We start from the raw sequence: 14,594 nt of genomic DNA, 5'->3' as shown, positions 1-14,594 counted from the left end.
GAAGTTCAAAGGAAAACTAGCCTAGAAAGCATGAAATACGAGTTGCCTCCCGCAAAGCGCTGGTTTATCTAGGTCCCGCACGACCTTCTCACCACCTTGAAACTCATGTTGGAAGTGGATTTAGGACAGTCTCCTCCACATCTCTAATGGTAGCACCTTCATGATACAATTTCAACCTTTGGCCATTCACCTTGAATTCTTCACCTTTGTCATTCACCAACTCTACCGAACCAAATTTGTTCACCTTTGTGACAGTGAAGGGACCGGACCATCTAGACTTGAACTTTCCTGGGAAAATCTTCAATCTAGAATTAAAGAGAAGAACCTTATCGCCCGGTGCAAACTCTCTTGGTAAGATCCTCTTGTCATGCCACTTCTTGGTCTTCTCCTTGTAGATCCGCGCACTATCATATGCCGACAATCTAAACTCATCCAACTCATTGAGTTGGAGGAGTCTCTTCTTATCCGCGGCCTTAGAATCCATATTAAGCTCTTTGATCGCCCAAAAAGCTTTGTACTCCAATTCTACGGGAAGATGACATGCCTTACCATAGACCAATCTATAAGGTGAAGTACCGATCGGTGTCTTAAATGCTGTTCGGTATGCCCAAAGTGTGTCATCAAGCTTCATGCTCCAATCTTTCCTTGACTTGGCTACTACCTTTTCTAGGATCGCCTTGATTTCCCTATTAGAGACCTCAACTTGACCACTAGTTTGAGGGTGGTAACTAAGCCCTGTTCTGTGATATACGCCATACTTCTTGAGGAGGTTATCCAATTGTCTTTCATGGAAGTGGGTACCCCCATCACTAATAATAGCTCGTGGAACACCAAACCTGGGAAATATGATCTTCTTGAAGAGCTTAATGACTACCTTGGAGTCATTTGTTGGTGAAGCTATGGCTTCTACCCACTTGGACACATAATCGACGGCTACAAGTATGTAAAAATTCCCATTGGAAGATGGGAACGGCCCCATATAATCAATACCCCAAACATCGAATATTTCAACTTCGAGAATCCCAGTTTGGGGCATCTCATGCCTCCGCGAAATGTTGCCAGTCCTCTGGCAAGAGTCACAAGCCTGCACAAAAGTGTTAGCATCCTTAAACATAGTAGGCCAAAAGAAGCCTGACTCATTAATCTTAGCCACCGTTTTAGTGGGGCCATGATGTCCACCATAGGGTGAAGTATGGCAACTGGTAAGGACGCCGTGAACCTCCCATTCGGGAACACACCTGCGAAATAATCCATCTGCACACTCACGAAACAAAAAAGGGTCATCCCAAAAATAATGTTTAACATCATAAAGGAATTTCTTTTTCTGTTGGTAGGACAAGTCAGGAGGTAGAGTACCACCCACTATATAATTAGCAAAATCGGCATACCAAGGGTGATGGTCTACAACTGCATACAGGTTGTCATCAGGGAAAGAATCATCTATAGGTAAAGAATCCTTACCCTCATCATACCTGATACGTGACAAGTGGTCTGCCACTACGTTCTCTGCTCCCTTTTTATCTTTTATTTCAATGTTGAAATCTTGGAGCAAGAGAACCCAACGGAGTAGCCTTGGCTTTGATTCCGCCTTGGCTATCAAGTATTTCAATGCTACATGATCGGTAAAAACAATAACTTTAGAACCAACTAGATATGATCTAAATTTTTCTAAAGCATAAATAACAGCAAGAAACTCCTTTTCTGTGGTGGCATAGTTGACTTGGGCTTCATCTAAGGTTTTGCTAGCATAATAAATAGCATGCAAAACCTTATCCTTCCTCTGTCCGAGCACGGCTCCTAGTGCAAAGTCACTTGCATCACACATGATCTCGAAAGGGAGGTTCCAATCGGGAGCACATATGATGGGTGCCGATATCAAAGCCTGCTTAATCCTGTGAAAAGCCTCAAGACACTCGTCAGTAAAAATAAATGGGGCATCCTTGAGCAAAAGATGTGTCAGTGGTTTAGCAATTTTAGAAAAATCTTTGATAAAGCGGCGATAAAACCCCGCATGACCCAAGAAGCTTCTAACTCCCTTAACATTGACTGGGGGAGGTAATTGCTCAATCACTGATATTTTAGCTTTTTCTACTTGTATGCCCTTATCAGATATAATATGGCCAAGGACTACTCGCTCTGTCACCATAAAGTGACATTTCTCCCAATTAAGTACTAAGTTGCATTCTTCACATCTTTTCAAAATTTTAGCGAGATTAATTAAGCATGAATCAAATGAAGAACCATATACGCTAAAATCGTCCATAAAGACCTCCATAATAAACTCTATGAAATCAGAAAAAATGCTCATCATGCAACGTTGAAAGGTAGCAGGTGCATTACATAAACCAAAGGGCATTCTACGATATGCAAAAGTGCCATAAGGGCATGTAAAGGTGGTCTTTTCCTGATCTTCAGGGTGGATCGGAATTTGGAAAAATCCCGAATACCCGTCCAAATAGCAAAAGAATTTGTGATTAGCTAACCTCTCAAGCATTTGATCAATAAAGGGGAGAGGGAAGTGATCCTTTTTAGTGGCGATATTTAGTCTACGATAGTCTATGCACATACGCCACCCTGTTACAGTTCTAGTGGGAATTAATTCATTTTTATCATTAGTTATCACAGTCATCCCACCCTTCTTCGGTACTACCTGCACAGGACTTACCCACTTGGAGTCAGAAATAGGATAGATGATACCTGCATCAAGTAATTTCATCACCTCTTTCTTGACTACTTCCTGCATGTTTGGATTTAATCTTTGTTGGGGTTGAATGCAGGGCTTGTAATTTTCCTCTAGATGAATCCTGTGCATGCAAAAATCAGGGCTAATATCCTTGAGATCATCAATACTGTACCCTATAGCCTTCTTATGGGTTTTGAGAACCCCTAGAAGTTGGGAAGATTGTAGGTCAGTGAGTGCAGTACTGATGATTACAGGGTGTAGTTCCTGCTCATCTAGAAAAACATATTTTAAATGAGAAGGGAGAGGTTTTAGGTCAGGTTTCTTGACCTCTGCAGGTGTTGATTCCTGAACTAAGTTTACTACCTTCATTGTCTCCTTGGGGCTTAACTCTTCGAAGGAAAGAGCATTTTCAATATCCTGTATCTCATTACCCCAAATGCTTGCATTGTCGCTAGATAAATTCCCGCAGAGAACTTCCTCCAAGGGATCCTTCGCAAGGACCTGTGGCAAGCTATCAACACAAATATCGTCCATTATATCAATTGTATCAATATAACAACAATTTTCCTCTAACATAGGCCCTTTCAAAACCTTCCCTAAATTAAAGGTAACGTTATCGTCACCTACAGAAAGGGTTAGTTTACCATTTTTCACATCAATAATAGCTCCTGCAGTGTGGAGGAAAGGCCTACCTAATATAATGGGTATTTGTGTGTCCTCTGCCATGTCTAAAACAACAAAATCAACAGGAATAAAAAATTTACCAACTCTGACAGGTACGTCCTCTAAAATACCTAAGGGATATTTTACCGAACGATCTGCCATTTGCAAAGTTATATTAGTAATTTTTAATTCCCCCATATTTAATTTAGCACATATAGATGATGGTAGGACACTGACACTAGCACCCAAATCACATAAAGCTTTATCAATAAAAACATTCCCAATGTGACAAGGGATAGAAAAACTACCAGGATCCTTTAATTTAGGAGGGGATTTATTTTGAAAATAAGCGCTACACTCCTCTGTGAAAGCTACAGTTTCTACTTCATTAAAGACCCTTTTCCTAGTCAGAATGTCTTTCATGAATTTAGCATAAGCAGGTACTTGAGTGATTAAATCAGTGAAAGGAACTGTTACCTGCAGGTTTTTCACAACCTCTAAAAACTTACCGAATTGTTTATCAAGCTTACTCTTCAGTTGTCTATTAGGGAATGGAAGCTTGATAACTGGGCTCTGCACAACTCCTCCCTTAACATTAGTAGGGTTAGTATCTTTTTGTAGCCCTGCAGGGCTAGCAGGATTACCGTTTGGTATAGAGGAATCTAGATCAGGAACTGGTCCATCTTCCTTTGGCATAGGAGGTCCATCATAATGTGAACCACTCCTTAGAGTGATTGCATTAGCATGATCTGTAGGATGGATAGGTTGTGATGGTAGAGCTCCCTGCTGACGGGATTGTAGGGTAGATGAAAGTTGTGCAATTTTATTGTCCATGATTTTATTATGGGCTAGAATAGAATCAATTTGCGCATCCCTACTCTCCATGTGCTTTTGCATATTAGCTAGCATCGCTCTAATTTATTTCATGGCAGGGTCGGAAGATGATGAGGGTGATGCTTGGCTTTTCTGGCCGGCATTAGGATGATAATATTTTTGCTGTGGTGGGGGTTGCTGCTGTGGTTGTTGTGGAGGTGGAGGGTTTTGTACATTGGTACTCCAGTATGAAAGATAAGGATGGTTTTTATAACCGGCATTGTAGGAATTGGAATAGGGGTTATTTTGCCTATAGGTTTGGAAGGCATTAACTTGTTCCATAGAGCTCCTACAATCTTGCTCCCAATGACCTACAATTCCACAATTTTCACAAAACCCCCTCGGATTCCCATATTGGGAATTGTGTATTGCCATGTCTTCAATAACCTGTCCTGCATCATCCACATTTAAATTCATAAACCTCCCACTAGCTGCCGAATCTAGTACTGATCTAGAAGAATTTCCAAGTCCATTATAGAATGCTTGGATCAATTGCCATTGTGCTAGATTGTGGTGGGGGCACTCTCTCTGTAGATCCTTGAACCTCTCCCAAGCCTTATATAACGTTTCGTCGGCCTCTTGAGCGAAGTTCTGAATAGCACTTCTTAGCACCGCTGTTCTCTCTGCAGGATAATATTTATTATAGAAATTCAAAGCAAGAGTTTCCCAGTCAGTAATACCAAGTGCAATTCTATTCAAACCATTAAACCATAATTTTGCTTTGCCACATAATGAAAAGGGAAAGAGAATCTCCCTGATTTGGTCCTGCGTAACCCCGGTTTTTCTAATGGTGTTACAATATTGGCAGAAATCTGCGATGTGAAGATTAGGATCTTCACCCTTAGCTCCGCTGAACTGCTTCCTCTCTATCATAGTGATAAATTGGGGCTTGATCTCAAATTGAACTCCATCTAGAGCCGGAGTAGGAGTAAGGTGCGGGAAATCTGTGAGCTTTGGTTGCGAATAATCACTTATTTTCTTCTGGGCCGTCATCTCTGATTCTGAATCTGAAGGAATATCTGTATCACTAGAATCAGGGGGAGGATCTCTTCGATCGTTGTCCTCCTCAGAACCCGCCAGAATTTGTCTATAGAGTCTCCTTTGCCTATGAAAAGAACGCTCGATCTCAGGATCAAAAGGGATGTCACCTGATCTAGAACACCTGGGCATAAACAAAGAACTAAAGACAAATATGAGATTTGCCTCAAAGAACTAATGTTCTCTGAGGCAAAAAGGGGATAATCTAGACTACAAAAATATAATCAGAAAATAAAAATAAAACCGTTTCCCCGGCAACGGCGCCAAATTTTGACAGGGTAAAGTCGTATCCCCTAATAAAAAATAATTACCTAAATCACTAACTACAGTAGATAGGGAAGTAGGGTCGAACTCCACAGGAAAACAAGTCTTTTTAATTCTAATTAATTATTATAATCTAAATTGTCCAAGTAACCAATATTTTTAGGTATGAATTCTATACTACGAAGAATAAGTTTAGGGAGAAAAGAATCAATAATAAGGAAACCTAGGGTCACAGGTTCACCAATAATTAATATTCCGGGATAGAACGAAGTAATTAATAATTAACAATGCATTGATTATATGATTAACAGGCTCTCGCAATTTATTAACCAACATAGATCTAACAGGCTCTCGCAATTTATTAGACCTAAGTTCCTATTAAAAATAGCCTTTAATATTAAATCAACATCTGCTCGATTCATCAATTCAATATTGCTAAACATTCACAATCAAATTACATCTGCTCGATTCATAATCTTATTGCAAAGAATTAGAACAATTCAATAGGAAATTATCATGCAATATCAACAATCAATAATAACAAACTATCCCTTCATATTAATTATGGATCCCCATAAACCCTAGAATTAAACTACTCACTAATCATCATAACTAATCCAATCAAATAAACAATTAAAAACATAAACAAGAAAATAATTAAAATGGCTGAAATTAAAAAGGGAAGAAATTGTACCAAAACAAATCTGGAATTAATGAAGGAATTAAGAACAAGAGTTTAGAGAGAAATAATACTAAGTAGAGAGAGAAAGTCTAAGAGAAAAGAAGGTAAGTAAATAATTCGTACAAAACGTATATATACTTCTCCTAAAACATGAATTAACTAAACTTAATCAGACACTAGGAAAAACACGCGCCCGATCGGGCGAAGGGGCGCCCGATCGAGCCCGCCTTTTTTACCACGCCCAGTCTAATATGCCGCGCCCGATCGAGCCTACACTCACCCGATCGGGCGCGCCTTTCCTTGATAGCATTCATGCGCGCAGCCGCCCGATCGGGCGTATGCTTGCCCGATCGGGCCCGGTCTTCATCTTTAAGGCTTGGACTTCGATTGGGCTAGATTTCTCGGCCCAATCCATATTTCCTCTCGGGTCTCGAATACATGGTCCAATTGCCTCGTGATCCAAATAACCGAGCCCTTAATCACCGGCTCGATGGCTCTAGCCGGCCTTGGTCTCCAAAAGTGGTCGTGTTCCTCCAATGCTCGTAGTCGCTTCATAAAAATCCCGGGAAAATGCTCCAAAGGTGCAATTCCCTGCAAAACTTAACCAAAACTACGAAAACACTAGAAAACACATATTAGTAATAAAAGTGGCCCGAAAGAGCCAAAAACACTACTAATAATGACCACGGGACGGGGATAAAACACTATATAAAATAGACATATCAGAAGAAGAAGCTAAGGATTTTTTTTTAATTTCTTCATTAATTAAAAAAATAACAAGAACCAATTAGAAGGTGACACGTGGCACAAGTCACCTTCTAAAAACAGTTACCAACTTCACAAACCGGTAAATGGACTATTTTGAGCAGATGGAATGTTAAGGTGGGATTATTTCTGAAATTCGCAAAGGTGGGATTGTTTTGAGAAAATGTGCCAAATGTGGGATTATTCTTTTCAAATTTTCTAACTAAAATGAGTATGACTATTTTAGCACCCAAACAACTATTATTATAGGTATGGACCTATATATTGGATTATTGGATGAATTAACATGTACTTATTATTTTTTATTTTCAAATTTTGCACTACAAGAAAAATCTCTTTTCGTAGCGATTATTTCGTAGCGATTGTACATTCGCTACAATATGCAATTATGTTTGTGAAATAATTAAGGATGTCGTATCATTTTTACAATCGACATGGTTTTCCCATATAAAATCGATACGGAAAACATAATAATACATATCAACACTATTTTTACACATTTATATAATTTTGAGAAATCGTATCATTTACAATCGCCACTAAATCCTAAATATCGATACGAAAGTCTTTTCAACACTAGATATATAAATATTGTATTGACAAAGAATACATAAAATATGTCATAGCTTATTGGTGAAACATTTAATTATAAGAGTTTGAGGTTGCATGTTCGAATCTTGTAAAGATCATACGCATGTTCTTTTTTTTTTTTTTTTTTTTTTTTGAAGAAAATGAGTTAAACATTTATAGCGATTGTAATCGTTACAATAATCACCACGATTGGATGTAGTTTTTCGTATCGATTATTGAGGCCAACCCCAACGATATTGAAAACCACTACTAAAGGCTAAGACAACGGGGGATATTGTATCGAATGACCATTCGTTGGGAAAGCTTTTTGTTGCAATTACAATCGATACTAAAGGTTAAAATAATCGTTACGAAAAGGTTATTTTCTTGTAGTGTTGAAATTTTATGTTATTCACACATGCATATGACTTTAATTGTCTTTTATGATTTACACTTTAGAAAAGAGATAATCATATAAGATATTAAATTATTAGTGGTATACAAAGTTTCATATGTGGCTGGCCACACCATGTGGCCAGCCACAATTTTTTTAAAAAAATTCTTTTTCTCTCTTCTCTCTCTCTCCTCTTTTCTTCTTTTTCAAGCCAAAACCTTCATCTCATTTTCTCAGAGAATGTAACACAAATTTCGCAATCGTCGTCTTCATGGTTCGTTCGTCGGAAGTAGTGGTTTCGTTGGGAGGGTAGTGGTGGTTTGGTGACTCCGTCGCCGGAAAACAAGTTTAAGGTTTTTAAGGCCAAATTCAGCCATGAAAACTCTAGGTCTAGAATTTTCATGGTCGAATTTGGCCTTTTTAGCCATATTTGAAGTGATATTCGAAACCATTGTTAACATTTTAAGGTATTTGTTTGATTTGATTTTTTTAATGGTTTGGTTGGATCGGGGTTTGTTTGTGGGTTAGGGGCTAGTGGCAAGGCGTTTAGGTTGGTAGTGGTTCGTTGGTGGTGGTTGTTGGTGGTAGTTTTTTGTTGGTGGTGGGTAAGGGGTTACTAGATCCGGTCAGGGGTTACTAGGTGGTCCGGTTAGGGGTTACTAGGTCGGCGGTCAGGGGTTACTTCAGGTTACTAGGTCGGTTAGGGGTTACTTCGGGTTATTAGGTCAGCAGTCAGGGGTTACTTGGGGGTACTAGGGGTTATAGGTCGGTTAGGGGTTACTTGGGATTACTAGGGGTTACTAGGTCGGGGGTTACTAGGTCGGTTAGGGGTTACTTGGGGGAACTAGGGGTTACTTGGTCAAGGGTTACTAAGTCAGTCAGGAGTTACTTTTGTCTTGGGGTTACTTTGCCTGGGGGATACTTTGTCATTTGCTGATTTGATAACCTGCCGCATGGTGCGGCCACCAGAAACCCACTGTTAATGGTATGATATTTGTATCAAAAGGCATGTTCGTATGTGAACTCCAAATGTCAAGGTTGAAAAGAGACAGTGGAAGTCGAAGTATATATGTATGTTGCAATTCTTTGGAAAAGCATATCAAATACAGAATTTTAACTTTTTCCTTCTCCACACTACATCACTTCAAAATTACACTTCCAAAAAAAAAAAAGAAAGAAAAAATACCCAAGACATATAAGGGGGTGGGCCGTGATGGTGGGTGAAATTGATAAATTGACTAGTATTCATTAGGCCCATTGCCCCATTACAATGTATTTGGATCCACTAAAAATCTACTGTCTACTTTTGGTAAAAGCCCAAAATACAAGCACACAACTCATCTAGAAAATTTTAGTGATTATTAATCTTGACTTTACTGATAGGCCTTTCACCTAATGGAGGAATGCATTGACTGTAAAATTGGCTATAATCCTTAAGCCTCTTATATAATTGAGGCCTCTCTTCATCAATAAGTTTATCTAGTGGCCCAATTTCTTTGTCCCTACTTGGCTTGAAGAGCATGGCTAAAGAGATCCGATCATATTGTGGGTTTACCACTGCCTTGTGGGTCGGACTTTTGAAAATACCATTACTTGTTATCTGCAAATATAGACAACATACTTGAATCTCATATCACACATATATTTTCCGATATTTTATATCTCTAACAGACATGCAGTGTGTCAGTGTGTCTTATAAATGAATAAAGTAAATTAATACGAAGTAAGAGATTATTACCTCCATTTGATCACCAACAAGAATGGTGAGGGCTTGAGGAATTATAGGAACACGAAACCAAGTATTGTCTTTGTTGACTTGAAGGCCTTCAACCTCATTGTCTAGCAAGAGCATGGTAATGTATGTTCCATCTCCATGAGGTTTAAGTCCAACAACTTGATCCGACAACGGGCATTTAGGGTAGAAGTTGAATCTCGCAAATGCCAGATCTTCATTTTCATCTCTCCAGAATTGAAGAAAATTGTTTTCTTCCAAATTCAAGGAACGTGCCATGGCTTTTAAGAGCATCTCTAGTATCATCCGGTTCCTTTTTGAATATTCATGCAAGATTGTCCTGTAATTTATTACTACGAAGTATTAGTTATCATTTTTTTTTTTTTTTTGTGTGTGTGTTGATAGAGCCACAAAGGTAGGGGAGACAATCGATCTCACATCTCCTGAAATCGAAAGGGAAGCTCTAACCACTTGAGTTATCCCTCACTCTCAAAGTTATCAAATTATGAAATTGTTACAAATAATTCATACAAATTATTTGCATAATTTCTTTGGCATATGATAACACCACTTACATACAAACTTGGTCATGTTCACTTCATCTTATTTTTGCTAATTATAAATTATATTTGTTGAATTGAAATTGTTTTACTGATATTCTATTATAATTTCTACTTTGAAGTTACTCATTTTTAATGAACTGAAATTATTTTTATTGAACTGTTCTTATTTTTACAAAACTGTATTTATTTTTATTTAATCGGAATTATTTACTAAATATTTTTGTTTAAGATGAAGTGAACAAGGTCTTAACCATACCAAATTCATTCAAAAAATTCCTCAAAAAATTAAAAATCCAATCATATAATAATGTTACCTAAATTGTTGGGGGTTTTCAGGCCAAAATTGAAGTTTGCGCTTGTCCTCGGGATAGACTTGGAGATGAAGCTTATCATTCCAATTGAGACTTCCACGTTGAACAGCATTTGTATTTCCATAACCTTCCAATAAGTCATCTTCTTTGGAGGAGTACTTTTCCTTTTCTTCAAGAGGCAGTTTGAAGAATTGCTTGCTCATTTCTCGTACCTCGTCTAGCAATGAAAGTGGCATACCATGATTCACTAGCTATGTCACACACAAAAATATACTATTAAGGTAAGTAAAGTTGGAATTGGAATAAAAGTCACCTGAAGGGTTCTAAACATAAATAAAAAAATCGACTAATGAAAATTAATTGGGTTTTTCTAAACTATGCCCCAAGTTATTGAATTTCTAAGTTGTACCCATGTTTTTTCAAAGTTATAAGTTGCGCTCTCCACCTCACGATATTTTATCAACAATACTCTTTGACGGTCATATTTTTTAAATATGGGTCTGGGCCGCACCCGTCACGAGAGAGCGTAAGGCCACCACTTACTAGACAAAAAAGGTTCCACCTCAAAAACATATGCCAATGAGGGGAGTAGCTCCTTGGTATTATATAGTGGTGGTAACTCTTGAGTTTTTTCAATGTGGAATTTCATTACCACTACACTCCCTTTAGTGTTTTAGTGTGGGAGAAGAGAATGCTGACACATGGGTTGTTCACGGGCTCAACAATATCCGTTAACAAAAGTTAAGTGGTGTTATTAATTTGACATGTGTCCCGTTCTAATTTGTTTAATAATTTAATAAAATTTTAAAAATTAGAAAATAAAATTAAAAAAAAAAAAAAAAAGTTTTGTTAATAAACAAAAATTAAAAAAAAAAAAGTGAGGTTGAGAGCACAGAGTAAACGTTTGAAAAAGCATGGGATCAACTTAAAATTCAAAGAATTTGGGGGTATAACTTAGAAAAACCCAAATTAATTATAGTGGTATATATATATATATATATATATATATATATATATATATATATATATATATATATATATATATATATATATATATTGTTGGGTGAGCAAAAATTCTAGGTACCCGGAATTGGAACCGAAACTGGTTAGGAACCGGCGGGTCCGAAATCGGAATTGGACCCAGTGGTTCTAATTTCGGGTAATAAATTAAGGACCCGGTCATAACCAATTTTAATTCCAATTCTCAACTTTTTGGAACCGGAACCAGTTGGGTACCCGGTTACCTAATATATGTTAAACTAAATAAATTTTAAATAATAAAAATATGTTGAATATATCTAATTTGTAAATTAAAAAAGTATTATTAATACCTAACATAAATGCAAATAGCTTAATGCATATAGAAATATAAGTATTAAATGCTAAAAATAAACCTAACTAAAATACGAATTATAATTTGTATTATGTTTTAACAATTACATACATAAGTGGGTATCCGGAACCGGAACTGGTACCCGGTGGTTCCAATACCAATTTCTAAATTTTAGGATTTGGTTGAACCAATTCCAATTTTGGATCAGAATTTTAGGACCCGGTTCCAACCAATTCCAAGTCCGGGTCCTAAAATTTTGACTAGGTATCCGGTTAGCTATATATATTTCAGTATATAGCGAAAGTGCAGGGTATGAGATTGAAGGACAAACAAACCTGAACACAACCCCAAGAACTAAGAGCAGAGCGAAGGTTTGCAAGCTCGTCGTGAGGGTAAGACGATGAAGAGAGGAGAGAGAAATCGATCGTCGGAGCATCCATCAAAGGTGGAGGGCCATTGCTAATAGCAGCTTGGTAGTCATCCTCGTGCTGTATGTAGCATTTTGGCACAACACCACTTTGTATTATATCCTGCACCGGCTTATGAGTAGGTGCCATTATATTGCTTCAACGTTTATAATTTGATAGTTGGAGGCTGATCTCAATTTAAGTATGATATATTAGCTAAAATGGGCATCATGTTAGCTAAAAAATGCCCATTCTTCAACCCATGATTGTTTTAATAATCGAACCCAAAATAAGACAATTATTTAAAAAACATAACTATATCAATTATTCACATCAATCACGTAAAATGAAAACAATAGAATATTACAAATAATAAAATAAAAAGCCAAAAAACACTAGTCTAGAGATTCAACTAATTCTACAAAAACAATAGTATTATTGGTAGGGCTAGGGCAGTACGTCCCTACCACATTTTGTTAGGTTGTAATAATTGCAATTAAATCTCCATGTGCGTAAACTGAAGGGATAAAGCAGATGAGTACTCCTATATGGCAAGTGAATGGATAAAGCAGATGAGTACTCCAATATGGCAAGGGCCTATAATCCTATATTAAGGGATAATAAAAATCAAACTTAAAAAAACATAAGTAATAGATGAATTGTTGTAGGAGGTATGATGTTTGCAAATGATATTATGTTGTTGTTCCTTAAGGAAAAGAGAGATATGAAGGAATTATTACCCTCATAATGAGAATAATAAGGAGAGCGGTCACAGGAGTGTTATGTGACCGAAGCATTTTCTTACAGTTGAAGGGAATATTCTACAGGCTGCCATAAAACCTGTGTTGCTCTATGGTACAAAATGTTAGGCTTCTAAGAAGGAGCACATTAAAAAGAATAAGGAAGTTACGGAAATGCACATGTTAAGGTGGATGTGTGGGAAGACTCTAAGAGATAGAATCAGAAATGAGGTTATTCGTAAGAAAGTAGGTGTGACAGGCATTGCAGATAAACTAAAGGAAAATCGCTTGCGTTGGTTTGGGCATGTCAGACGGAGACCCAGGGGTGTATCGGTTCGAAGAGTGGAAGAGTGGGATTATGGGGTGAAACGAGGGAGAGGGAGACTGAAAATAACTTAGTTGGAAGGAGTTAGGAAGGATATGAAGTATATGGATTTGAATGAGGATAAAACATTGGATCGTAAGGGGTGGATGGAGAAGGAAGATTTATGTCGTCGATGACTACACGGAATAATCAAATTTGATTCATGTTACCTGACCCCACTTATGGGATTAAGGCTTTGATCGATTGATTGATTGATTCTCCCCCTAGTGTAACTACTACCCCTAAAATGAGCCTCTTTCTTCATAGTTTGACTTTTATAACCATAGTAATACATTTCCCTTAATCCAAACATGCCCTAAGGAGTAAAATTTACCATACAAATTCAATAAATCATTCAAATAAAATTAGGCTATTTTGTCAAAAAAAAAAAAAAAAAAATGTTACGGGAAGTAAGAGAATCTCTACCCTCTAAGCACCCTCACTTGGTAAGATTCGAACCCCAAAGCTCTAAGATGTGAGGTTAGAACCTTACTAGTGATCCAACACTTTATTGGTGTCAATTTTATCATTACTCATTAACTACATTATACCTTCATAAACCATACTTCCTCCCTTTTTTTATTATTGCACCATAAGAGTTGAGTACAAATATTTTGGGTAGTGGAAAAAAGTAAGAGAGAGAAAGGTAAAAATACAAAATTGCCCATGTGACATATTGATAAACTAAAAAGTAAGTGTGAAAAAGCAAGGGTATGTTGAGTATTTGTAGTGTGAACACAAATAATTTTTTTCCTAAAAAAGGAAATGATGCAATATTTGTGAAACTTCCTAAAAAGACAAGTGGTGCAATTATAAAAGCACGGAGGAAGTATAACATATAAGAGTATAATGTTTTTCAATTAACTACCTATTGTTATTTTTAATTATATAATTACCTTTTCAATGGAAAATACTTATACGAAGTATTAGTTATATACTCCCTCCTTTTTATATATTTGCTTCATTTTTCCATGCACAGACTTTTAGGATAAATTGGAGAAAGTAATAAAATATAGAGGTAGTTGAGTTGGTGGAAGAATTAAAAAAAAAAAAAAAAAGTTTAGAGAATTGGAAGAAAAAGAATATGAATTTAATAAAATACTTCCTCTGTTTCTTCATAGTTGCAACACAAACTTTATCACGGTATTTAAAAAAAGTGGACCTCACATGATATAATACACTTAAAATGAGGTTTAGAGATTGTTAGGAGTA

General features: G+C 37.0%; 1 protein-coding gene across 1 annotated transcript; it reads right to left on the bottom strand.

Moving 5' to 3' along the window:
- Nucleotides 1-9,100: 9,100 nt before the first annotated feature.
- LOC145610745 (jasmonate-induced oxygenase 4-like) lies at nt 9,101-12,461 on the bottom strand. Its single transcript, XM_081666046.1, has 4 exons — nt 12,207-12,461; nt 10,542-10,789; nt 9,671-10,004; nt 9,101-9,532 (listed from the first exon to the last, which is right to left on the bottom strand). The coding sequence occupies exons 1-4, from the start codon at nt 12,426-12,428 to the stop codon at nt 9,284-9,286; spliced, it is 1,053 nt and encodes a 350-aa protein (XP_081522172.1). The 5' UTR covers nt 12,429-12,461; the 3' UTR covers nt 9,101-9,283.
- Between the last annotated feature and the right edge of the window lie 2,133 nt (nt 12,462-14,594).

This window comes from Chenopodium album, chromosome 3 (genome assembly GCF_948465745.1).
Source record: "Chenopodium album chromosome 3, dcCheAlbu1.1, whole genome shotgun sequence".
Lineage (NCBI taxonomy): Eukaryota > Viridiplantae > Streptophyta > Magnoliopsida > Caryophyllales > Amaranthaceae > Chenopodium > Chenopodium album.
This window is presented reverse-complemented; position numbering and strand designations above follow the sequence as displayed.